Consider the following 26,637-nt stretch of genomic DNA (forward strand, 5'->3'; position numbering starts at 1 on the left):
CTTCGCGCGCGCCCGCTGCACGGGGGAGCGATGTGACAGCCGGGCCCCGGGGCCAGAGAGATCTGGGCGCAGACTGTGGGTGGGCATCATTTATTCATCGGCGGTGTCTGGTTCCTGTGCAGCCGCCGCGCATCGCTGCGGGCGGACGGCCCGCCCCCTCCTGGGAGCCCAGACTCCAGACTCCCCTCCATCCCCCCCCCCCCAGACGGACTCGGCGGTGGGGGCGCGTGGGAGGGAGGGCGGACTGGGGTCAGGTGCTTGAACAACAGGTCTCACCCCCTCCTCCCCTCTGGGGCCTCAGTTTCTCCATCTGGGACACAGGGAGGGGCTGGGCTCTGCTGACCTCGGAGACCCTCCCGTTTCGTTTCGGAGGTCCGAATTTGAAAAACCACACGGACCAGGTGGGGAGGTGGGGGAGGGTGGCAGGCAGGTTGCCATAGTGACGGGCACTCAGGGATGTCCTGGGCTGGCTTACTGCCCAGAGGCAGCTCTGATCACCCTGGACACCAGAGCTGTGGTGGGGGGATGGGGAGCAGAGACAGTGTGGTAATAGCCCACAGCTGTGGGTACTGTGGAAAGTTCCTGAAGGAGCCAGCATCAGCAGCCTCGCTGAACAGGGTGGATTCCTCCTGGAAGGGCTGGAGGGCCATTTACAGACACTGGTGGGCCCTGGCCCCTGCCCTAGCCTGAATCATGGCCCTACTTCACACTAAATGTGGCCCATGTGCACTTTGGTCCAGATCCCAGGGTGCGCTTTGACCAACCAGGCATGGAGGGAGGGAGGGGAGGCCTGAGGAGCTGTGGAGACCTGGGGAGGACTTTGCATGAAGAATTAGGAAGCCTGGGATGGGAGAGGCTTCTAGGCCCTTCTCCCTCTTTCTTTCCCTCCCTCCCTCCCTCCTTCCCCTATTTCCAATATTATGAAACTGAAACGCCTGCCTGCTGAGCGCTGGAGAAGCAGCCCAGATGTTGGACCCCTGCATTCCTCACCACCACGGTCACCAGAGGAGACCTGTGCCAGCTGGGTGCTTTAGGCCTTGGGCTCTGGCTCAGAACTAGAGACCTGGTAGACTCAGAGGCTTGTGGGTCTCCTGCTTGGAGATGCCACAAATGGTGAGGACTGAGGCTAGCTGCGGCAGGGTTAGGAGGTGACAGAGCAGTCAGGAAGATGGGAGAGCCACTGGCAAAGGGTGACTAGCCCAAGGAACCCATCTAGGAGACCCTCGACAGTGGAGAACAAAGTTGGGAGGCTGGGGGGGGCTGGGTTGCCCTATCCACCCCAGGCTTGCCCCTCTCAGATAAATGGGAAGTCCATGAAAGCCCAAATCACTTGCAGTGGCTCTCTGCCTGCACCCCCTTCCTCATGCCACCTGTCATGGGTCACACTAGGGAAAGTCACACCGACCAGTCAGGAAGGTCACTCTAGGAACATGGGGTCAAGAGGCCTTGCCTGAATTGAGCCAGACAGTGACCTTAAACAAACCTTGACTCCTCTCAGCTCATCTACGGAACGGAGAGGGCAAGCCTCTCACCGAAAGGCTGATGTGAGGATTATAGGAACTAACAATTATGGGATGCTGAGTTGTCCTTGAGCATGTGCTGGTTGTCCTTGATAGGACAGCTCAGCCCAGAATGGGGAGGGTGTCATTGTTTCCTGTAAAGTTTGTCTTTCCATCCAAGTAGGGCAAGCCCAGTGAAGAAATCTGCATACAATCATGTGTGTCCCCACTGTCCCCAGAGATGGCCACTGCTTCCTCCTGGATCCTACTGCTCTCTAGGCCCTTGAATGCAGTCAAGATCTCACCATATGCTATTTATCACACTCCTTTTTACCCAACACCAGCATCCTAGAATCCACCCCCCACCCCCCAAACCTCCAAACCCACTGTTAAATATTGTCACACAAAGTTTAAAGTCAAACTGACTTAAGATAATAGAAATTAAAATAAGTTCTGAAAGTCTGACAGCCATTTTAGGCTTTAATAACTTCAGAAATGTAAAGTTATAAATTTTAAGAAACACTACTGGAAAGTTTAATTATTTAAATTTCCTTTTTTGCCTTCTGGAGATGGCAGAAGTAGACTGAAAAAATTAAAGTGATGATTCAAAATGCACAATGTCCAATTAGCACAAGAAAATTTAAATAAACCTTCAAACAGTGCCTTTCGTAATTTGTAATTTTATACATTATATTGATGATGTCTGAAGTTACTAAAGCTTAAAACTGAGACTTCTGAGGAATGAGCATATTGATAGCTGTGAGCCTCAGGGGGCTACTTCGCTCAGCTTTCTCCCCTCACCTGTAAAATGGGTGTAGCTATAGTATAATTCCGCTTCACACACTTAGTAAATGCTGTTCATTATGATTCTTACCGTCATTGTTAAAGGCAGTGTGATAGCATGCAGTAAAAACCCAACAGCACCTGTTCAATCAACACCCTATTGCTGAACATTTGCGTTGTTCGCAACTCTCCCCGGTGAAAGGACCGTCCTGAAAGCTGAAACCTTTTCCACCTTTGAGGGCTTTTCTTCTTCCACTTACTCATAAGAAATTGAGGCCCCGAGAGGGCTTGTTCCCTGCCCAATGTCACGGGAGCTCGGACCTTAAACTCAGCCTTTAGCCCTTAACCCAGGGCTCTGCCTATTGTTCAGTACTGTTTCTACTTTTTATGAGGTCCCCACATATCCCTGAACCCCACTCCCGGGTCTGGGGTGACAGCTCTGGACCCTCAGGCTGGAAGACCGTTTCCCCTTCCTGTGGTGGCCTGAGAGCTGGCCTGCTGATCCTTGTTTGTCTCTGTGTACTATATTTGGCTCCTGTGGGTTTCCTGTAGGGACCCAGTCCAGCCTCCAGGGCCTCGGGGTTGGGAGAGATGGACACAGTCAGTTGGCAGTGGTCAGGAGATGCAGTGGACAGTTCTCTCCTGAAGACTGAAATTCCAAAACTCAAGGCCCGTAGAGGCAAGGGGTAGGGAGCAGGGATCCCCCTCAGTCATAGAGCCAGATGGGATTCGGGGCATCTTGGACTTAGTTTGATCTGGGGATGGGGGCTGGGCAGCCCAGGCTTATGACACAGCGACTGGGCCTGCTGGTTGCTGGCAGTCTCTGACCTTGTTGGCCCCCGGCCCAGGCCCAGAATAGCTCTGGGGCTGGGTGGGGCCTGTGTGAGAGCTATGTGTACATAGACATGCCCTTGTGTCCCAGGGCACTCGTGTATGCAGGAATACACATGCACACTGCATTTGGCTATGTGTGTCTGGGTGTGTGGCTCAGTGTGCTTTCCATGGAGCATTGTGGGTCTGTGTCGCGTAGAAGTGCACATGGTCTGCACACGTGCTCTAGTACAGGGCTGGCACTAGAGTTGTGCAACATGTGGCCCTGCCAGTGGGCTCAATAATAGATGGGTCTGTATCCCCCATACACACATTCCCATGACCTGAGGAATCATACATGTGTGCAGAGGGTGTGGGAGGGATACACATCTGTACTGGACTAAGCAAAGGCCCTTAGCTGTTTTTCAGGGCCCAAGGGGAGGTGGATTTAGTGGAGATTGCCTTTAGGTGCCACCAGGGACCCAGAGGCCTGAGCTGGCGCTGGACAGGTCTTACCCCATTTGGCAGATAATAAAACAATGCCTGTGGCAATGCCTCTGAGGTCATCGGGAAGTGGGCAGTGGGTGAGGGAAGACTGACCCCCACCCCCCCTTAAGCCCGAGCTCAGCCAGACTTCTGAGGCTGCTGGGAGGCATGGTGCTTGCTGCCAGTCTAAAGAGAGCCAGAAGTGGGTAGGGGCAGAGCATGGTGGGTTTTGAGAGACTCCTGTGTGCCAAGGGAAGTGATGGAGCACCAGCCTGGTGGCCAGAGGGTGACTGGGTGCCAGACAGCAGTCTCCTTTGTATAAGCTTGAACTAAGGTCCCTCCCCCTTCCAGGAGGTTTGTGGGGATTAGGCTCTGCAACCCTTTCCAAGGTCGAAGGCCTTGGCACAGGCAACTGCTGGCTTCATGCTCCACTGGGCCATATTCAGGAGTGGGGGTAGGGGGATTTTCTTGCTTCCACAAGGTCACACAGGAGTGGCGGCTAGCCCTGCCTGGCTCAAGGGGCAGCCTGTGGCCTCTGTTTACCCAGTACCAGCTACAAGTTTCACAAACCCACCCAGCGCCCGCTGGCGCCAGCCTCTGTGACTCCATGCACCCCAGGCCCACTCAGCGCAGAATCGGTGTGGGAGGGGGGCTGGGAAAGCCGGACACTGCCCGGCTCCCCCTGGAGCCCTAGATCGGGAAGCAAGGCGAGCTTGGCGAGAGTGCGCCTGTCAGGGGAGGCTGGTGGGTGTCGGGGCTGGGGGGAGTTGGGGTACAGGCTACTCCGCTTCCTCCTTTCCCCACCCCCAGCCGGGCGCCGAGCGCCTTTGGACCCTGGAGGGCTCCAGAGGGGGACCTCAGGAGAGGCCGCGCGCGAGGGGACTGCCAGACGCATCGTCCCCCCTCTTCCCTGGCGAGCCCCTCGGCGCCCCCACCCGCGTGTCACACTCCGAGGCGGGGCGGGGGGCGGGGCCGGGGCGGGGCGAAGATGTGGGCGGGGCGAGGGGCGGGGCGGGGCGGGGCGGGGCGAGGCGGGAGGGGGCTGCGCCCTTGCCGCCGCGGCTGCTTTCCCGGCGCTGGGCACCTGCACCGCACAGGTAAGGGCGGGTGGAGGTCTCGCGCCCGTCGGCCGGCTTCTCTGCTCCCCGCTCTCCTCGCTGCAGGTGGGACTTTCGCCGCCGCCCCCGGCTTGCTGCGTCGCTGTCCCTCCTCGACTTTCAGTCTCCGCGGCGCTCACGCCCAGGCGTTCTGCGTTTGCCCGAAGGCTCCCTCTGTCCTAGCTGGGATCAGCTTCGTCCTCCCTGCCCCGCGGTCACCGGGGGTCGGGTTTAGGGGCAGCGCATAGACAGTCCCTTTGCCCCCAGGGCCTTACGTGACACGAGCTCAGGGCTCAAGGGCTTGACCTGGGCGGAGGAGCGAGAGCCTGGGGTCTCACCCAGCCGGAGACACTGACAGGTGCAGGTGAAACCTGGCGTAGCCTGCAGTGAGAAGGGCACAGACAAACGCCTGGTGGCTGGGACAGGATCCCATGTTTGGGAAACTCTAGAGACAGTGTGCCTGGATAGAGAGAGGGATGGAAACTCCAAAGTGGGGGGGAGGTGCCCTCTGGGATAAGAAATTTGGAGCCTTAACAGGGCAGAGGAAGGAAGCTGAGAGGAGTAGCCGGGTGAAGACTGGTCAGTAGTGATAGTTCACCACCCACTCCTCGGGGCAGCCTTCTCTCTGTCTCCCGCTGGGCTTGCTGGTGGGCTTCCTGGGTTTGCTGGTGGATTTCCAGGGCAGTGCAGAAAAAACCTCCACAGCAAGCAGAACTTCCTTGCCCGTCCAGACCAGGAAATACCAGAGTGGGTGCCATGACAGGGTGTGGCCCAGGGGCCTGAGGACTAGGTCTTTGAGAGGGCAATGGAGGCCTCAGTGATCCTGCCCAGGAGAGACCCAGTGTGGACAGGGCTAGGAACGCAGGGGAGAAAGCAGGTCTGGCTGCTCCTTAGATTGCTAATGTGACAGGGAGCTGACTCACCTAGGCACGCCAAGACTGGCCAGGTCTGTTCTTGCCCCACCCCATGCTAAGCTTTCAGGATGCCTGGGGAGGTAGGAGGCTGGGCCCTGCCAGGAACTTGCTGTGTGCCCTCAGGTGAGTTGCCTAGCCTCCCTGAACCACTCAGTTCAGGTGAGCCTGGTGGGGCTGGGAGCCAGAGACCTAGGTCTGAGCCTTCTACATGCTCTACAGATGTGTCTCTGGGCCCTCGTGTTCCTTCCTAGGCCTCAGTTTCTCCCTATGTATAGCATGTGCACCCTCCCACTAGGTGGGTATAGGGAGAGCTGTGTGTTGAGGGTGGGACTGGAATTTGAGTGGGGAGTTCTCTACCTGGGTCCCCTCCTGTTAAGGCTCAGCATTTCTTCCTCCCTCCCATATGTACTCATATATCCTCATGTCTGGCCTGCCCCTGCCCTCACTCTCTCTCCTTATCATTTCCAGAATGAAGCGCAAAACTCCCTAACCTGGAAGCAGGTCCCCTTGGAGCCATCAGACCAAACCCCCAGCCTCAACTGCAGCCTCCCCTTACACACTACCTTACAGCTGTGCTAAATTTCTGGCCTTACTATAGGGAGTGCAACTCCATTTCCTAGGTAGAGTTAGAGATCCCTTCGGGGTACCACAGCTAGAAAGATCCCAACTGGGGACTGTAAGATTCATCCTGAGGAGCCCTAGGCTGATTTCAGAGGACTGAGTCTCCATACCTAGAGCAATTTGTTTCTACCTATTTATCTTTTCTAGGGGAAACTAAAATAGTTTGAAGCTCTGGTCTTGTTGGTCCCCCATTTTCATAGAGGGGGTGACTGAGGTCCAGAGAGGAGTTGGGCTGTGGATAAAATGGGCATGGCCAGGACTGAACAGCCTGGTAGGGTCAGAGGAGGCCTATGGGAGCCTGGGCCATGGGTCCAGAGTGGGGGAGCAGCTGCCAGCCCTGTGGGGGTGATGAAGAGGAAGGCTGAGGTGAGGAGAGGGAGAGAGCTCACTGCCTGATTGTAGCATTGGTTGCAGGTGTGCTGCCTGGCCCTCATGTGAATGTGGGGGTGCTGGCATTCATGAATCCCCAGCAGCAAGTTATTTATCACAGGTTTTCTCCTGGCTCACCCTGATCTGGCACCTAGTGCATACCTCACATCCTGGCTACATCCTTTACCTTTAGTCAATGTCCCCTCTCTCAGCTAAGACCCCCAACTGACTGCCAGCTGAGGGTGAGAAGGTCACCACCCCCAACATACCCAACACACACACACACACACACACAAAGGGCCAGGCTTGCTGTGCCCCTGACCCCTTGCTGGGCCTTGCCTGAGCTGACCTGGAGCAACTTGACTGCCAGCATAGGAGTGGGGACTGGGGCTGGCACAGGGGCTTGCAGAAGAAGGGGGCTGCCTCTAGCAACTTCCCTTCCTGCCTCTTCCTAGAAGAGCCTCGCCCTCCTGAAGCAGCAGCAGCAGCAGCAGCAGCAGCAGCAGCAGGAAAGGTGGGGCAGGAATGCCTGAGCCCGGCCCTTGGCCAGAGTTCTGAGGCACCCGCCCCACTCTGCCTCAGAGTTGATTAGTTCCCTGGCAGTCATGGGCTCTTCCAGGGGCCTGGGATGACTTATGGTGTCCTGGAGGTGGGATAGGGGAGGCTGAGACCCCTTCCTATTTACTCTTTTGGGCCTGCTTGCATTGCTTGCCCATCACTGGTTGCCTGGGCTGTCTCCTGCCCCACCCAGATCAGCTAACGCCAGAGCCTTCGTAGTCTAAGCCAGGGAGAGGCAGAGTTTGAAGATCTTGGACTAAAAGACTCTTGAGCTCTCAGCCCTGAGATGTCCGGTCAGGTCACCCGGCAGACTTCCTCTGGGGGTGAGGACACCAGGCTTGTTGGGGGAGGGCTGTGTCTGAATGGAAACCGTAGCCTGATGGTGCGGATGGATTTGCCTCTAAGTTGGAGGCCATATTCCCAGGTGAACCCTGCCTGCTGGGAGTGGTGGGGAGGTCCCTCCCTCCATGGCAGGAAGTCCAAAGTCTCTAACCCACCTGCCCACCCTCACTGCCCCATGTCTGGAGTTGGACCCATCCAGCAGTGCCAGCTGGGTTGGGGTGCCCACCCACACCCGCTTGCTGGGCAGTACTCTCTCCTCTACATGTGTCAACAAGTCCTGCCCAAGTCTGGCTTTGGGCCCCGCCACTCACTTGCTCTGAGGGCCTCCTTGGCTCCTCTGCTGGCTATTAGGGTCTCTGGATGGGCCATTCATGGAGCCTGGGCCCTCATGCTCATGAGCCTTTGCGCTCGTGTCTCCCCCACCTGCTTGCCTTGTCTTCTCTGCCTCCTTTCTTGCCCATCCTTCATGACTCCAGCAGACCACCCCTTCCTTATACAACCCTGCTGAGGCACAGTGTCCTGGGCCGTGACCTGGAGAACAAGACTGGGTTTCTCTGACAGCATGCTCTTGTTTCTAGAGACTTGATAGAGAGGGGCAAGGTCAGAGGTCCACTAGACTTTACTCTGAGCCCTTGGGAGCCAAGGTCAGTATTGGATCAGGGAAGGGAGCAACCCAGGACTGGGCTTAAGGAGCATCTGCCTTTTGGGATAAGAGATGTTTCCCTTCGCAGTTCTGAGCTCCTCTCAGCTGGCCCGGGTGGAAAGCAGGGCAGGGGCCAGTGGCCAGACCAGGGTCTCTCCTTTGAGATGACCTGGGCTCATTGTTTAATTCTGATGTGGATGGTCCTTTGCTCTGGGCACACAGCCTGAGAGAATGGGCCCTGACTCTGCAGCCACTGGTGCTCTCTGGCTCTAATTTGTGCCCTGTTCAAGGCCCTGAGAGCGGCGCCCTGGCCATGTGCAGCCCAGAGGAGACAAACCTGCAGCAGCTGGAGGAGTTCTTCTCGGCCACCCTTGACCGCATCAACAGCCTTGTCCTCCAGCCCCTGCTCGCAGCTGGTGAGTCTCTGTTCTCTGGGGTTGAGGGTGTGGTGGTGGGGTGGGAGTGGGGGGCCCGGCAACCATTCCAGGGACAGGAGTCCTAGCTTGTTGCACCCTCTGAGCCGCAGCTTTCTCCGCCTCAGAGGAGAGTGTGACACTTGGTTTCTGCCTCTCTGAGGGACTGGACCCTCACCTGAGGTTGCTGACTGACCCCCTTCTGTGGACTCTCTCCTAGCCCAGACTCCCTGTGCACAGGGATGAAATGCCACCCCTCCCAGACCTGAATTCTCATCTTGCTCTCAGCCAGGGTGCAGCTAACTGGATGACAGGATGCCTAATTTATTGCTGTGACCCAGGGACCTTGGGCAGGTGCCTTCCTCTCAGGGCTGCATGTGCCTCTGTAAATGTCAAGGCACTACAGGAACTATGGGCTTCTCCTTCAAGACTCAGGGAAAGTGTGTATTTGGTGCCCCTAGGTCACCAGTGCTGTCCCCCAGTAAGGAGGTGGATGGACATGTGCCCCTATTTACTCTCCAAGGTGCTGCCTGCTGAGCTCAAGGGGGCCTATCAGCTTCCTATCCTATCCCAAGGGCCCCAGTGAGTGGGACTCTGGCTACAGCTCCAGGGTTGTGGGGTGCTGCTGGCCTTCAGTGACCCCCTGGGGCCCCTGAATGTTCACTGGGAGGTAGAGTGGCTCTGACCTCCCTCACGGTGTGGTTGTATTCCTGCCCCAGCCCCAGAGCCCTCAGACGCCCAGGGCAGAGAGTGTCTGCGGCTCTTGCAGCAGCTGCAAAGGAGCTCCCAGCAGCTCTGGAAGGAGATCAAGGAAAGCCTGCGCTCACTGAAGGAGAGGCGGCGTATCCCGGACCGCGTGGGTCTGGAATCCCTGCTGCTGCTGCGCCATGCTGACCACATCCTGCAGGTCCACGTGGAGTAAGCCAGCCAGTCGGGCCAGGGCTCAGCCTGGATGCCAGTGCCACCAGGCACTAGGGCCACCTGGCTCAGGGCTTAGGCAAAGGTCTGGGTGTAGCCTGGGGTGGGACTCACCTGGGCTCACCCTCAGTGGGCTTGGGCACTAGCCTGGTGTGGACTTAGACACCCTGAGCTTTGGGGCCTCCCAGGAAAGGAGACTTGGTGAGTTAAATTTTCTTGTTGGGTTAATCAGAGTAGATGTTACCAGTGCCTCCAACCAGACTACTGGCTGGGCCCTCAGGGATGTAGTCACTCCGTGGGTAGGATCTGGGCACCCTGGAAGAGCAACTGTGGAGAGGGCAGGGACTTGGGTCAGGAGCCAGGGCTGTCCTGAAGGTGTCCTGGTGCTGCCTGCAGGTACATCGAGGCCTACACGAGCTGTGTGGTGGCACAGGCATTTCAGAAAGCAGCAAAGAGGAGGAGGTGAGCATGGGCTTGCATGGGCTTGAGAAGATGCGGGTGCTGGGAGGGTAGGGTTGGGGAAGCCCTGAGTATCACAGTGTGACTCCTGAGGCTCAGAGCTCTGACAACTCCACACTGAGCCACGCTGGAGGAGAGGGAGGGACGCCGACTGAGGCAGTGAGCAGAATCCAGATAGCCTCCGAGTCACAGCAGGGAAGGAGGGCCTCTCCTGCTCTGGGTGGGTGGGTGGTTGTCATCTGGGGTCCCTTCGAAGTCTGAGATACTGCTGCTGCATTTCTGATAGAGCTGCCCGGGCCCTGTGTTTGTCTGATGGGAGAGGGGTTTAGGATCTGGGACTGGTCCGGGACCTGGGAGGCTTGGAGGTGTGGGAGTAGAAGAAGAGAGAGTGAAGATGGTGTGTGGTCTTCCCTACACTCAGCCAGTACTGGCGGAGCCAGCGGAAAGCACTGCGGCAGCAACTGTCAGGCGTGAGCTCAGAGGGCCCAGTGGGCGCCTCGCTGGTCCAGGTCCTCCGCCAGCCCCTCACCTATCACGTGCAGCAATATGTGCTCCTCCTGCTGAGTCTTGGGGACACCATCGGGGAGGTAGGTAGCAGAAGAGGGGACGTGTGGGGGAGGGGACTGCTGGCACCGCCCACCAGGCCTGTTGCCTGTGTGAAGTTGAGGGAGGGGAGAGATGGGACCCTCCTTGTTCAGGAACCTGGGTTTGGGAAGGACCAAGCCATGTCTTGCATGTTGGGCACTGACCCTGCGGCCACTGGTGCTCTCTGGCGCTAATTTGTGCCCCTTTCAAGGCCCTGAGTGCGACGCCCTGGCCATGTGCAGCCCAGAGGAGGCAGACCTGCTGCGGCTGGCGGGGGTCTCGGGGCACATGGTCCTGTTCTGGGGTGTTTTAAAAAAATCTGTCTTTGCCCTGGGGAGTGGGTTCTGAGACACACGGCCCCGCCTGGTGGAGCCAGCAGAGACCCACAGTGTAGAATCATGTACTGGGGGTGAGGACCCATGTCACTGAGACCCATTTGGGGGAGTCAGTGAGTGTCCTGACTCTCCTGAAAGCACCTGCATGTCGCCTCTCCCCAGAGGAGGATCTGGCAGGCAGAAAAGGAACAACTTTGGCTTAGACCCAGACCTTGTTCCTGTAGGGGCCAGGCCAGGCTAGGGCAACTGTCAAGGTGGGGGAAGGCTTCGACAAGCCCCCTGCCCCAGCTGCTCTGTTCCCCATCAGTGTCACCCAGCCCGGGAGCTGGTGGTGCATGCAGCCACCGTCTTTGGGAACCTACAGTCCTTCATGGGGCAGGCGCTGGACCAGGCTGTGGCCACACAGGGGCTCTGGTCCACACTGAGCAAACGGACGAGGGTGAGTTTGGGGCCTGAGGGTGGTTAGTAAAGGAGTCTCTTTTAGGCAGTGACCTACCGAGTGGCTTGTGCTGCTTGCTGTCCTCCCTGTACCTCAGCTTCCCCTCTGTGAGGTCCTGTCTACCCATCCTTGTCCATTTGCTGGCTCTAGGAAGGAGTAGTCAGTAGAATTGGGGTGTCCCCTGACAATTATACTCCATGTCACCGCCCATCATGGCAGGTACTGCCCCTGCAGGGGTGCAGTCCCTGTGTCCTGAGAGGGCCTGGTCATTTGAGAATCATTATCCACTGGGGCCCAGGAGATAACTAGAACAGGGGACAGGACCAAGAATTGCCGAAGAGATGAAGTTGGAGAATTCTGGTGAGAGTTGGTGGGCTCAGCCATGGCTCAGGCGGGGTGTGGGAGGACAAAATGAAGCTTCAGGAGAAGTTGTGCTGCCCTGCTGGGAGTGGTTAGGCATGGCTCTCCAGGCCTTAGGCTGTGCCCATCACTGACCCGGGGTGCTCTGGGGCACTCCAGTTTCTTGGAGCAGGCCTCTAGGAGAGGCTCAGGGTGTGAGGGGAGGGGACCCGAGGAGGCAGGGTGGCCGAGCCTTGGTTCTCCCTTTTGGTCTCCCCAGGATGTGCTCTATACCTCTTCTCGCCGACTCTTGCAAGACAGCCAGGAGGTGCCCGTGACTGTCTCCCCGCTGCGGGCCGAACGCGTGCTGCTGTTTAATGATGCCCTCGTCCTGCTGCAGGTGGGAAGGACTTGGGGTGACAGAGGGGTTGTGGGGTGTGGTTGAAAAAAGTGAGAAAGAGACAGAGCTAGGAGGTCACTGCCCAGAAACTTCTGGAGGAAGGGATGGTTCTCAGAGCAGGTATGGCATTCAGGGTAGAAGGAACAGCATGGGCAAAGATTCAGACTGAGGAGAGCTGGCGGTGAGCTTGAGAAGGTGCAAGTGTGGAGGGACCATGGCGCCGTGTAGAGAGGACTCAGCAGTGAGGGCTGCAACCTCTGGGCAGGAGGAGCCTTAGAGAGGTTTCCAGCACGAGCTGACAGGGGCCAGCTGTGCATTTTCAGAAGACCAGTCCGGTGGCCTTGATGAAATAGGGTGTTTGTGTATGGAGGGAAGGCTGACCCCAGGTTTCTGGCCAGGCCCTGGGGTGGGAATGGAGATGGAGCATCTGCCCTTAAGGTGGCATGTGAGGTGGGCATGTGAGGAGCTCAGTGCTGGTGTGGGGACACCAGAGCAGCCTGGGGACATGAGAATGTGCCAGCTGGCAGGTGCTTGGAGGCCAGACTGGACTGAGGAGTAGGTGAGCCTCTGTGCTGGTCTCTGGACGACACCTGTGCCCTGTCATCTTGCAGGGCCACAATGTCCACACCTTTGACCTGAAGCTGGTGTGGGTGGATCCTGGGCAGGATGGGTAAGTGACCCCCTCCACTGACACTCCTGGCTTTCCCTCTCTCCACCCCATGAAACTTGCCGGAACCCAGGGCTCTGCCTTGCCCCACCCCCAACCCCTCCTGCACAGAGCTGAGGCCTGCTCATCACCTCTGTCTGTCTAGGAACACATTCCACCTCCTTACCCCAGAGGAAGAGTTCTCCTTTTGTGCCAAGGATCCTCAGGGCAGCGTGAGTGTGGGTGAGGGGCGAATTGGGGAGGCAGGGTTAGGGGTGAGGAAAGGTGATAGACAGGAGGGGACGGGAAGACACAAGTATGCAAGCCTGGAGGTCTCCATGGGTGTGCCAGGTCTCAGGATAGTGGTGAGAGAGCCAGGGATCAGCCTGGGGTCACAGCATCAGAATGCTTTAGAGAGTGGGATGCTTCTCTCAGTGAAGCCAGGTTCGGGGCCTGTGTTGATCCCCGTCTGGTTGTCTTGTCTGGCCCCTCTGAGCAGGCCCTGAAGCTGCAGACAAAGATCTCAGGCCTGGAGGGAGGGCCCTAGGGAGCAGCATGGAGCTGTTGGAGCTTCCCCCAAGTGACCGAGCAATGCTGGGAGTGAATCGTGGAGGGGGTGGGTGCCTGGAGTTGCCCCAGAAGGCTTCCTAAATGGGCTGCCTCCAGCAGCAGTGACTGTTTCCCTTGTCCCCACAGGTGGTCTGGCAGTGGACGGTGACCCAGGCGGTATGCCAGGCCCTGCGTGGGAAGAAGGACTTCCCAGTGCTAGGGGCTGTCCTGGATCCCTCCAAGCCCCCCACCTGCCGCTCTGTAGCCTACACCTTCCGTGCAGAAGGCCGGCTGTGCCAAGCCACCTATGAGGGCGAGTGGTCCCGGGGCAAGCCCCATGGCAAGTGAGTGAACTTGTGGGAGCCTGAGGGGCAGACAGGACCCGTGTGGACCTGATCACCTAAGGGCACAAACCACAGACTCTTACTCCCTGTGGCCAGTTGGTCAATTTGTCCCCCAGAGTCTCTTTTAAGTTCTCCTGGACAGGAGCTGGCCCATAGTAGGTGTGTGCCAAATGGTCTTGATGCTGGTGACACTAGATGGCATGGGGCAGGTGTCAGGCTGCCGGTCTCAGGGCCAGCAGTTAGTTGCCCATTCACTGTCAGGAGGGAAGAAGCGTAAGCCTCAAAGCCATGTAGCATTACCTGGCAGTGGTGGAAATGGTTTGCAGACATTCTGTCTTCATGGATCCTTACCAGGATGTTCTGGGGTGGCATTATCACTTGATTTAGAGGTGCGAAAACTGAGACCCAGAGACTAGTATGATTTTCCCAAGGCCTCAGGGCACATTATAGGGCGAGCCTGGCCTCGGTAGCAAGTCATGACCCTACAGGTAGGTAGGCTTTTAAAGAACATGTGACATCCCCCTATGTTGCAGCTGGGAAGACAGGTCCAGAAAGCAAAAGGGACTTCCAAGGTTGTACTGTAAAGCAGACCCATTCATGTTTGCCTCTTTCCAGAAAGGGCTTGAGGAAACTTATATACAAAAAGACAGAAAAAGCACTGATGTGTCAGAAGAGGGAAGGATGGTAGAAACCCCACTGACTGGCATTTGGCTTAAGCTTAAAGTGTAGCTCTGAGCTTCCTGTTGGTCAAGGGGAAAAGGGACCTTGGATGATTCTAGGGTTCTTCCTATGGGGTATGGCTGTGAGGCTGTTAGGCAGTTGTGCCAGGAGAACAGAAGGGCTGAGAGCCTTTGTGGGGTCTTAAATCTCAGAGATGAGGACTGGGTGGGGGCATAGAGTCCAGCTCAAGGGGAGTCCAGGCTTCTGAGATCTTGTGGGTTGAGGGATGGGTCTGGTGGGCCTGATGCCCATGGACCTTGACTGTGTTCCAGGGGAACCCTGAAGTGGCCAGATGGGCAGGAACACGTGGGAGATTTCTGCTTGGGCCTGGAACACGGGTAAGGCTGGGCTGATGCTGGAGTGTGTGTGGGCAGGGGTGTGGTTTCCACCCCTGAAAAAGCTCGTTGGAGGCAGGACTCTCCTGGGCGGCCTAGAGGGAGTGTGGTGGTCATTGCTGCGGCCTCAGTGCTGACTTCCTTCCTCCTGCAGCTTTGGCATCCGCCTGGTGCCCCAGGACTCTGAAGATAAGTTTGACTGTTATAAGTGCCATTGGAGGGAAGGCAGCATGTGTGGCTATGGCATCTGTGAGTAAGTGACCCTCGGCCTGATGGCAGGGGTGGGCTCCTGGGATGGGCATGTCCCGGAGCCCTGTGAAGCAGGACCAGTCATTGGTGACCTTCTCCAGGTACAGCACTGAGGAGGTGTACAAAGGCTACTTCTACGAGGGCCTAAGGCATGGATTTGGGGTCCTCGAGAGTGCCCCACAAAGTCCTCAGCCCTTCAAGTACACAGGCCACTGGGAGAGAGGCCAGAGGAGTGGTTATGGCATTGAGGAGGACAGTGACAGGTGAGTGGTGCGTAGCCACCCCCTGAGCAGGATAGGGGGCCAGAGAGGGGTCTCACTGACCACAGTGTCTCAGGGCACGGGCTCTTTGTAGTCAGTGGGTCCATTTCCCCCAAGTCTCTAAAGTCCCTCACTTGCTCTCCATTCCCTGGGGTATTGCTGAGCTCAGCCTGAGGGAGCCTCGACCTTGACACCTTCCCTGAGCTGCTGGAGAGAAGTTTATGCCCCCCAGCCTTGTCCTATCTGAGGATGACAGCTTCTAGACTCTGGGCCATGAGCAAAGCCCTGGTCTTTCACCTGGCATTCAAAGCCTCTGATGCCTGCCTGCCCCACACCCGTTGCCACCTGTGCACCCTTCCAACCTTCTCGACCCCTGAACATCCTCACATATCTGTTGTCCACAGCTACCTCCCTGGCTTTGCATGTGCAATAATGGCATGTCCCATCTGTCTTTCCCTGGGAAGCCTGCAGAATGTCCTCCCCAAGGCAGAGGCCCTTCTTCTACACTCCGCTCCCCTTGGCGGTCTTATGTCTGAGTTGAGTGGATTCAGGCGATGTCATTGCTTCTTATCTGCCCCCCAACCTCCACCCCATGCCAGCAGAGCACACAGAGGTGCATGGGAACAGTTCTGATCCAACTCCGGCCACTCCCCCCTCCTCCAGGGGTGAGCGCTATATTGGCATGTGGCAGGCTGACCAGCGCCATGGTCCAGGGGTCATGGTCACCCAGGCCGGTGTCTGCTACCAGGGGACCTTCCAGGCTGACAAAATGATGGTGAGTGGGGTGACCTGTGTGTGTCTTGAGCTACCCATTCCTTGTACTGAGACTGAAATTCTGGAGCCCATCCTATTTTGGAAGCCCCGAAGTTGAGCTGAGGCCTGCTGGGGTATATGGGCCACAAAGCTGGGTTTCCAAATGCTGGAGGGAGCCAGAACCTGGGCAGGAATCTGCTTCTGTCACCTACCTACCCTGGCTTTGGCCAAGTCCCTTCTCCCGGCCTCAGTTTCCCCATTGACAACTCTGGTTACTACTTAATGTAAAGACTTGATGAAACAGCAAGATCAAAAAGCGTGGTGATGATGATGCCAATAACCTCAGCAACTGACACTCATAGACCCGGAACTCGATGCCTGTCTCTGGGCTCCATCACCCATCATAATCTCATGGGATCCTCCCAGTGGACCTGCGGGTGATGCGATTGTTCCTAGCGCGGAAATGACAAACACGAGACTCAGATTGGTCAGGGAGCCTGTCCAGTGTCACACTGTCGCTGCGTGAGACCCAACCCAGGTCTCTGAGCTGTGGCACTTGCCCTCTGCCTCCTGACACCCTGCCTGGTGCTGGGCGCACGGTGGGGCTCTGGCCTCAAGGCTATTGTGACTTGCTTGTTTGTCGATGCTCTTCTTTGTTCTGGAAAGGATTGAAGGTGGCAGAGAAGGCAAGAAAATGGCTACAAACAATAGATTCAGAACACAAATTGTGTCCCATTTGACTCTGAGCTTCCTGGCACTCAATATGGCAAGGGAGCCTCATTAGCGCCACTGTCCTGTCCCCTAGGACAGCACTTCTAAGCCATAGACAGGAAAACAAAGTTCCCCAGGGTGGTTCCTGAGAGGGGATGCTGGACAGGAGGAGCTGGGTCTCAGGGCGCCAAAGACTGGCAACACACCTAGCACATCCTGGGAGGAGGGAAAGGGTCCAGGACCCTCTGCCTGTGGGTCAGTGCCCACCCCTTTCCCTACATCTCCTTCCCATCCTGGCTCTTCTTCACCCACCACTCCTTTTCTTCTGGCTTCCTTCACTAGGGCCCAGGGATCCTCCTCTTTGAAGATGACTCCTTGTATGAATGCAGCTTCACCAGGGATCTGACCCTTGTGGGGAAGGTAAGGGTCACTGAGACCCCACTCACTCCCTGCTGAAGCCTGGACTAGTTAGTCTCTTATCTTCCCCTTGGCCCCAGAGCTAAGGGTGTGGGCAGTGTATGGGAAAGGTGGGGGCGGGCTTCTCCCACCTTCACCACCTCTAGTGGGTGAGCACAGCAACCCTCCCCTGGAGACTCAAGAGGGGACAGGTGTGTTGCTTTGAGAGCAGAGGGTGCTGGTGGTGACCCCCTACCAGATCCCTAGTTGGGAATCCCCTTCCATCATCACCATCAGTGCCTGGAGCAGGTGCCCACTGTGTCACTGTCCTTCAGTGTATTCCTGGCCGAGCTAACCCAGAAGGCAGTTGTGTCCCTGCTGGGGCCTTTGGAAATGTGGGGACTGTTTTGGTTTTGTAATAACTGGAGGGCACTGTGGCATGTAATGGTGGAAACCAGGAGTGCTATGAATGGGAAAACCCCATGTGACAAGGAATTGCCCCTCCTAGGCCTCTGCCTAGCTCTGGACTTACCCACCCCCAGCCCCATGTGGTGGTTCTCCCCACTCTGACCTGTGAGTCCCTTCTCTCTCCCCATCTCCTACATCAGAGATGAGCCCTGGGTGGCCAGCATAGCTGCAGGGGTGGATTATGAGTCTCTTGGGGTGGGACAGATGCAGCAGTTGGTGGGAAGGCCAGCTATCAGTCTCTGGCCTCTGACCAGGCTGCACAGGCATGAGGCTTGTGATTAGTTGGAAGGACAACTGGCAGACTGCAGACAGACTTCCCTGTCTCCCTCTCCTGCCTTCCAGGGCAAGGTCACCTTCCCCAACGGCTTTACTCTGAAGGGCTCTTTTGTCAGCGGGTCAGGGAGAGGACTGCACATCCAGGGCGTGCTGGACACGGCTGCTCTCCCACCAGATCCAAGCAGCACCAGAAAGAGGTGAGAACCTGACCTTCTGACCCTGCATTCTCAAGACAGCCTGGGGGTGTATCTGTGTTCCTACCCTAGACTCAGGCCTCATCAGAGGGGTTTTTCTGTATCTCTCTTACCCATTTGGAGAATTAAGAGAGCCCAGGGCATGAGCCCCTCAAGTCAGAGATTCTTTTAATCAAGGGTTGTGGCAATAATTCTATACTCAATAAAACGGGAGAAAAATATTACATGTAGGCTTTGCTTGGATCTTGCTATTTTTCTGGGAATGGTGTGGACAGTTTACAAAACAAACTGAGCAGACAATAGCAAAATAGAAAATGGAAGTGTGACTTGAGCTTATGAAAAGAAAAGGAGACGCAGATCGGTCCTACAATGGTTATGATTGAGCATTGGCCTGGCTGAGTTCCCTGACAGCCGAGGTGAAAAAGGAAACTTGCTATGTGGAATCACTGGCATTATCATGGGGTATTTGAGGATGGTGGGGATAGACTTCTACCCCACGGGGACAAATTTCTTCCTTAGAAAACTGTAGCTCAGCAGACTCTTGCTATGTCTGTTGAGGAAGATGTGGTTTTTACTGATGAGGGAATCTGTGGGTGGTGGTTCTTTCGGGGCATGCTCCCAGAAGCATTTCAGGTGCAGGGAGAGGGTGGAGTTGAGTCCTTGATGCATTTTTCCTGCATGCTTCTTCTCCCCAGCAGCAGGCACTAACAGTGGCAAACCCTAGGGGGCATGACCCAGTGGGGATAGGGTGCAGGTATAGGAAAACCTGAATGTGACATGGGAGGGACACACACGTAGCCAGAGCCTCAAGCTCAGGCAGGAACCAGGTGTGGTGGGAGGGAGGTTGGGTCCTGTGGCAGGGGACTCCTGGGCCTTGGGCACTGGTCTCTCTTTGGCCAAGACCCCACTCTCTGGACTCGGCTCTTCATATCTTTTTATCTCCTTTCCAGGAGCGTGTCCTTTGTCTTCTGCTGCTTTTCTTTTCCCCTCTCTGCCTCTTCTTTCCCTATTGAAGCCCTGGAGATCGTCCCCCATCCACATCTATCCATCCACCCTTCCTAGGCCCTGACTCTGGGTATCCCCACCTCCCCAAGAGTCTGGACGGGTTCCTGCCCACCACCCCTGCACCCCCACTTCCTGTTCCCAATGCCTCCCTCGCAGGCAGCTGGGTCTGGGCTCCTTCCCCGTGGAGAGCCGCTGGCAGGGCGTCTACAACCCCTTCCGGGAATTTGTGAGAGCTGGCTGCCCTGGGCATCTGCAGGAGGCCCTGCTGGGACTCCATGTGCCCAGCCAGAGGGAGCTGCGCAAGTCCCAGGAGTGTCTGTGCTGTGAGAGGTGAGGTCCTGGCGTGTGTGTGTGTGTGCGCGTGCACACCCATGGGGGCATGCAGAGGGCCAGTGTTGGGGGGGCTTAGAGTGGGACGGGGAGGAAGACTTCCTTGGAGTCGCCCTGGGCCCAGGGTAGGTGAGACGCATGTGCATGCTGCCCCAGGACCCACCCTGAGGACAGTGCAGGCAGAATGGAAGACATCCTGGAGGAGCTGCTGCAGCACCGGGAGCCTGAGGCCCTGCAGCAGTGCCTCAGGAAGGTGAGGGCCCTGGGGGAGGGTGGCCTATGGGGAGCCGACCATCTTACTGTCCCCTAGTGCTGACCAGAGGGAACAGGCCTGTGGGTCCCTTCTCAGGGCCTTGGTGTTCCCATCTGTGCAATGGGAGCAACCTTGGGAAGCCTGTCAGCATGCCCTTGATGCTGGGTGTCTCTTTGTTGTCTGCACTGGCCCAGGCTCTGAACAACTCACTGCATCCCCTCGGGAAGTTGCTCCAGACGCTCATGCTGACCTTCCAGGCTACTTATGCTGGCATTGGGGCCAACAAGCACCTGCAGGGGCTAGCCCAGGAGGAGGTGAAACAGCATGCCCAGGAACTCTGGGTGGCCTACAGGTGAGCTTGGTGGCACGTGGGGACAGGCATCGCCCAGTGACCCCAGAAGATAGGGCTCTGCCCTTCCATGCCTCTGCTCTGCCTGGCACCCTAAGCAGGAATGGTGCTTCTACCTCAGGGCTAGATCCAGAAAGAACCAGAGGGTGGACTGGTCAGTATGCAGCTGGTGAGCAAGGGCGCTAGAGGGTGGGGAGATGATCCAAGGCCTGGCCACAGCCAGAGCTCAAGCCCCAACCAGGCCTGGAGCTGAGCCCTGAGCCTCAGGAAATGCTAACCCCATTGTAAGCTGAGCCTGAGCCTGTCTCAGACCCCATCTCCACTCCCAGCTGAGCCATGACCCCATAAACACTACAGATAGGGCCTTCAACCCGAGTTGCTTCTTTTTTTAAAGATTTATTTATTGATGCATGTAAGAACTGGGGTAGAGACCAGAGGTGCGGGGGGTGAGAGGATTCACCAGAGACAGAGCGGGGAACAGAACAGGCGGATCTACTGAAATACACTGCTGAGGGGAGCAGCAGGCGAGACAGGAGAGGTCTGCTGCGCCACGTGGGTGGCTCCCTGGCCGGCCGGGGATCGAACTCATGCTGCAAAGACTGGGGATAGCTTCATAGGAGGCATCTTAATCCCTTGTGCCACCAGGAAGGCCCCCGAGTTGCTTCTGTTGCGGGGTTGCCTGGACCCTGGGGATGACGTCTATACTTCAGCCTCCTAACCGCTGAGGTTCGGGCAGTTGCCTCATGCGCCACAGTCTGGGAGGTGGAGTCCCCTGCCTTGGACTTTGGTGATGAGAGGGTTGGGCTCCATGCTGTTCCTCTCATTGGTTTGCAGGAGTATGCTCAATGTTGCCTTACAGCGCAAGGGCCTGGAGCCGGAGGAAGATGCAGATGCAGAGACAAGGTGACCGCCCCAGGCCCCCATGGGATCGGTGGGCTCCTTGCTGCTAGTGCAACCAGACTCACATGCACTGACATCTCACACCTTGATCCTGTGGCCTCCCTTGGGGGAAACTGGTGCTTCTATGGGAAGTGTTTGGGGCTTCTGCTGTTGACCAAGCATTGTTTGGTGACCGTAGGAGGAGTGAATGGCCCATGACCTCTATTCCCTGGGCACGCTGGGAGGGGGCACTGCCACAGCACATCAAAGGCATGTTTGTTCTAAATGTGTTATCCCATCCCCAACTCTCGGGTGCATGGAGGGTGAGCTGCTACCCTAGGCACCTTCATCCTCCCAGCACATAGCTGGCGAAACTGAGTCCTGGCAGCAGCTGAACCTGAAGTATTAAGAGGGTCATTAAATCTGTCTCCCCCAATTCTCTGAGATGAAACTTTACACTTCGCCTTTAGATTCCTGATCAGAGGCCGTTCTATCACTGTGTTGCAAAAGGAGTGGGATATGGGGTTAGACATTACAGAGAACTTCTCCCTGGAGTCCTGGAAAGTATAGAGAACTAGGAGGTAGAACTGGACTTGCCTGGAGTGACCCCTGAATGCTTTGCTGCAAGCTATTTGTCCACCCAGGGCCCTGGCTTTGTTTTCAGTCAAAATCCTGCTCTACCTGCCATGTGGGTTCTCAAAGTCCAGTGAGAGACTGAGGTGGCCACAGATTGCAATTGACTGTGACAGGGCCAGGAACAGGCTCAGGAAGGGCTTTCCAGGGGAAGCAGGTGGCTGGAGGCTGGGACGGTTTGTTGTGGGTTGAGGGGCTCTTTGGGCTCTTTGAGAGCTCCCCTGCCTGCTGCCCCCAACCTGTCCTGGCCACTCTCACCCAGGGACCTGCAGGTGCATGGCTTGGTGCTGCCCCTTGTGCTGCCCAGTTTCTACTCGGAGCTCTTCACTCTCTACTTGCTCCTTCATGAGAAAGAGGACAGTGTCTACAGCCAGGGCATCGCTAACCTGAGTCTGTTCCCCGACACCAAGCTGCTTGAGTTCCTGGATGTGCAGAAGTAAGCCTCCCCACCGCCCCAGGCTGTGTTTGCTGGGTTCTTGGGTAGCAGGGGATACAAACTCAACTCAACTTGTCTTCAGGGGTGGCATGGTGGTGGTGGTTAATTGGCTCATATACCCCAAAATATAGCCCTGGGACCGTGAGTGCCTGGATTTCAGGTGTGATGCGATCTAGGTGCTCAACCCCATGACAAAGGAAAGCAACTCCCCTCTTTCTCTGTTGGCCTATTTCTGGCTCCCCTTATGGTGGCAAATAGGCAGCAGTCACTTGAGTCTGCCTCCTCCTCACTGATGTGGTGTGGCCAAATTGGCCAGGTCTGCTTCCATATCTACCACTGGGGCGGGGGCAGGGCCACCTGCTCTGGCTCTTGGGCTGAGAGAGTGTGTGGAGGGGGCAGAGATCCTTAAGGGAAGGCTGAGGAAGCATGTTGCAGCCTCCTTTCTACCCTCAGTTGCCAAAATGTCCTTTTATCGCAGCCCTTCTGGTCCATCAATACTATGAGTGATCCCTGCCCAATGGGGGGTGTGGACTCTCCTCCCACCCCAGCCTCCTCGCCTCACAGTGATGGTCCTCCCCACCAACCCTGGCAACCCTGTTTCCTCTTCCATCACAGTCACCAGCCCACTGCTAGTCACCCACTGCTTCCCAAGTGTCCCTCGCCCCTGCTCCACCTGTTGCCTGGGCGCAGCTGGCTCCACTCCAGCCTCCCTGCTCCACTGTTTCCCTGAGGTGCTGCCCTGTGTGCTGCCCGGTGCCCAGCGCCTGTCTTGCTCACCAGACTGCGCAGGCTCACTGAGCAGTCTCCTCCTCTCTCACCCCGCGGCCTGACCACTAGCAGTGTTAGGAGGGTGCCTTGGGCCACACCCCACCCACTATGGGAGGCTGTTGCGGACTCAGATCCTGCACTCAGCCCTGCTGGGGGACCTGGTGGCCCAGGAATTTTCCCTTTGCCTTCAGAGTCTGCCTCCTCCTCTTGGCAAAGCCTCCCTTCTCCTTTAATTTCAGGCACCTGTGGCCCCTCAAGGACCTCACATTGACAACCAATCAGGTGAGAAGGTGGGCCTGTTGCCTGCCCCTGATAGGGTGAAGTCTGATCCTGAATTGGGCCCCCAGAGTTTGTTCAGGCATCTGCTAAGCAGCCCTCTGTCCCCAAGGCTGGTTGGAGGTGGCAAAGAAGCTGAGGCAGGCAGCGGGTCGAGGGAGGAGCGGCCCGGCTCCCAGTATGGTTCTGGTTCCCCGTTTGGGTGGGAGTCAGCTGGATCACAGTGACCAGACTCCTTCCCTTTACTGATTGTGTGACCATGGGTGCCTCAGTTTCCTCATCCATGCAAGTCCTCCCTGCTGCAGTTGTAGTATTACCTCCTGGGCTTGTTGGGAGAGGGAGGGGGGTGGTACACCTGGGCCAGTGGTTCTCAAAGTGCCTGCCGGGCCAGCTGCATCAGCATCTGGGCATCTGTTAGACAAGCAGATTCTTGGCTCTACCTCAGACCTACTGAGTCAGAAATTCAGGAAGTGGCCCTAGAACTTGTGTTTCGGCAAACCTTGGGCTCGAGAGCCTTTGGCAGAAGTGCTCAGAACTGGGAGGGTCCCAGCGGCCACTGGCCAGAAAATGATTATCTGCCTTTTTATTTTATACCCCTAATCTTCTGGAGACTCACTTTACTGTTGAGCAAACTGAGGCACACGATGGGCACTGGGTGAGCTGTGACTTCTCTGGGGTCATTCAAGTCTCTGGACAAGACTGTGCTGGAGCCAGTGATAGGGCAGGGATGGAGGGGTAGCTCAGGGCCAGCCCTGGCCCTGGGAGAAGGGGGTGAAAGAACTGGGGGGACCATAGCCTTATCCATTCCGCTCCCCACACCATGCAGAGATACTCTCTAGTCAGAGACAAGTGCTTCCTGTCAGCCACAGAGTGTCTGCAGAAGATCATGTGAGTCCATGCCCTGGGGAACGGGGAAGGCGGGAGGCAGAAGTGTGGGGGCCCCTGGTTGGGACTCCTTGGGGGCCTTGGTCTGGAACCAGCTACCTTGTGTCAGGACCACAGTGGACCCCCAGGAGAAGCTGGAGGTGCTGGAGAAGACATGCGGGGAAATCAAGAGCACCGTGTCACGGGTGCTGGGCCAGGAGCACGAGCTGCCCATGGATGACTTGCTGCCGCTGCTCATCTACGTGGTCTCGCGTGCTCGGTGCGCTGCCAGGCTTAGCCGGGAGCTGCGGGGTGGGCTGCGGGAGAGCCCCAACTTCGCCCCCCAACGTCAGGTCCTATGGACACTGGCTTTCTTTGTACATGTGAGGAAGCTGAGGTCCAGAGAGGAGAGGGCCCTATGGTCTTCCCCAGGGTATGTGGGCACCATACCCCAGCTGCCCATCATCCAGGCCAGGGCTCCTCCCCCAGCTGCTTGGTGCCATCCCTGGTGGGCTCCCTTTTTCTTACTGTGGGCTGGTTGTTCTTCAGAATCCAGCACCTGGGAGCTGAGATCCACCTGATCCGTGACATGATGGACCCCATCCACGCGAGAGGCCTGTATGACTTCCTGCTCACCGCCCTGGAGGTGAGGGGCAGAGGCAGTAGGCCAGGCAGGAATGCCCTGGCTACAGGGGCAGACCCCTTCCTCCCGTCAGACGCCATCACGGAGATAAGGCTCTCCTGTGTCTCTATGGGGAGGGTCCTTACAGAGCCCTTGGTTCTGACCGTGGCGGGGGGCCATAGTGCATCCCAGTCATAGGGACACCAGGGCCCTGTGTTTTAGGCTGCATCCTGTTGCACAGGCCTCATTTCCTTGCTGAGGACCGAGTTGGAGCCCTGGCGGGCCTGGGAGGTGGGCATATCCTGGCATGAGGCCTGAGAGCCTGTGCCTGTGTCTGGGAGCAGAAAAGCCAGCTGGGCTCAGCCTGGCCTCTCTCCCCCAGTCCTGTTACGAGCACATCCAGAAGGAAGACATGAGGCTGCACCGCTTGCCCAGCCGCTGGGACTCCAAGGAGCTCTGGTAGCTTGGCCTTTTCTAGATCAACTGCAGAAATGAGAGAGGCCGCGGTGGACTTCCTGGAGGAGCAAGCACAGCCCAAGGGGCAGTGGGCAAGATGCGCCCTGGAGGCGGCACCTGGAGTTGATGAGCAAGAGGGCAAGCCGGCGGCTGCCCTGACTGGGGTAAGGTGAGGGTGATGGAGTGGCTCCTGAGCTGGTGGTTTCCTGCCGCTGGGCCAACCTTGGATATGGCCTCCTCGACCTGTAGTCGCTCACAGACTGTGGGCAAGGAGCCCCGGCTTCTCCTTGCCTGAGCCTCACCTCCAAGTTATTGAACTTCTTTGGGCCTCAGTGTTACCATCTGTAAAATGGAGGACTACTAGATCATCGTATGGGACCTTCCATCCATCTGGCTGGGTTCTAGAATTTTCTGGGATCACCTGAGCTGCAGAGAGAGGGCAGGGGAGAGACTGCTCGCTGATAGTCCCCAGGCAGTTCTGTGACAGGCTGCAAAGGGTCTCGCTGGCCCTGACCTTGAGAGGACAACAAACTCCCCCAGATTAAATGGCCTACCAGTGAGCAGGTGTCTGAGTCACATATCTGACCACCTCCACTGGTGTCCCTGGCTGAGCATTGCACCCCCAGGATCTGGGAGATGGTCTGATCCACAGGGTCAGGTGGGATGACTATAGGGTAAGTGAAATAGTCAGGCTTTTACACTGCTAGCCTTTGTAGCTATCACCTGTGGCCTATCACGCAGGAGGCGCTTGGGAGCATGGGCGCAGGGCACGGGTGCCTGATTGTGGACACCTGGAGTATGGTGTGGCATGCATAAGTGGGCACACCTGAGCCTGGAGGCAGTGCTGTATGGGTGGCGTCACTCAGAGACAGACGGCTACAGTAGAACAGCTACTAGAGGGAGACCACAAGAGAAGGCCAGAGAGAACCCATAAAGAAAGAGTAAAGATTCACTGAGGGTTGGGAGGCCGATCAGCCTCCTGGCCCCGAGGCCTCCCTGCCTTGCCAGCATGCAGGCTTGCCCTCCAAAAATTGACATAGAAAGAGCATTAAAGCCTGAAAAAACAAAACAAAACACACCAAGGCCTCCAGGGCTCTCCTTTATCCATCTGCCTGAATCGATAGAGAAGCTGGCCTGTGCCTGCTGGCACTGCAGTGACATCCAGCAATTTGTTACATTTAGAGCAGTAACTACAGTTTGAACAGTAGCTACAGTTTGGAAAAAGCACTCAGTGCTTTTATTTGTTGTCAGCGTTTTTGTTTTGACAGAACTCCAGTGATAATAAGGTGAAGCCAAGAGACATCACTCCATTGTCTAGAAAACTAATCTTGTTTCATCATTTTGGTGGAGACAAACGTTACTCTCCCTCCACAAGACCATAATCCTCAGTTAAAGGAATGGGCAGTCAGGAGCTTGACTAAGGGTGGTGGTGATGGTCTGAGATAAGGGTCCCCAAGCATTTTGAGATGACAGGCCAGACCGTGTGCTAAGAGGGTACCCAGAGAGCACACTCAGGAGGGCCTTGATGCCTCCCTCCACGCCCATCAACACTTTGTGTCAGTCCCAAGCCCAGCATGGACTGGACATCAGCTTTTCTCCTGTGTCCATGGAGAAGTCCACTTACCCAGGCCTGAGGCCTGTCCCAGCCTCCTTCCCTCCCTCCTGTTACCTCTTCTGCCCCGGCCCGGCTGATACCACAAAGCAGCCAGAGGGAGCCTTGTAAAATAAGCCCTGCTTGTGATGGCATCTCTGAAAATTATCTGGAATAAAGCTCAAGCTCTTGCGTTGGCCCACAGGGCCCTAATCTCTCTGCCAGGCCCTCTGCTTCCCCATCCCACCCTCTGTGTTCTCTCCA

The 26,637-nt window shown here is 56.9% G+C and overlaps 1 protein-coding gene across 1 annotated transcript; it reads left to right on the forward strand.

Moving 5' to 3' along the window:
• Window positions 1-8,435: 8,435 nt before the first annotated feature.
• On the forward strand, window positions 8,436-24,789 carry ALS2CL (ALS2 C-terminal like; the record flags this gene model as incomplete). Its single annotated transcript, XM_084248387.1, has 25 exons — window positions 8,436-8,538; window positions 9,255-9,453; window positions 9,850-9,915; window positions 10,334-10,499; window positions 11,140-11,271; window positions 11,891-12,010; window positions 12,622-12,680; window positions 12,823-12,889; window positions 13,353-13,549; window positions 14,542-14,607; window positions 14,759-14,857; window positions 14,955-15,116; window positions 15,777-15,888; window positions 16,920-16,997; window positions 17,784-17,914; window positions 19,073-19,246; window positions 19,403-19,499; window positions 19,694-19,851; window positions 20,683-20,751; window positions 21,623-21,796; window positions 22,804-22,846; window positions 23,667-23,728; window positions 23,835-23,984; window positions 24,254-24,350; window positions 24,709-24,789. 25 exons carry the CDS (start codon window positions 8,436-8,438, stop codon window positions 24,787-24,789), a joined length of 2,862 nt encoding a protein of 953 aa, XP_084104513.1.
• Window positions 24,790-26,637: the final 1,848 nt, after the last annotated feature.

Source organism: Talpa europaea, assembly GCF_964194135.1.
Source record: "Talpa europaea genome assembly, chromosome: 11".
In the NCBI taxonomy this organism is placed as follows: Eukaryota; Metazoa; Chordata; class Mammalia; order Eulipotyphla; family Talpidae; genus Talpa; species Talpa europaea.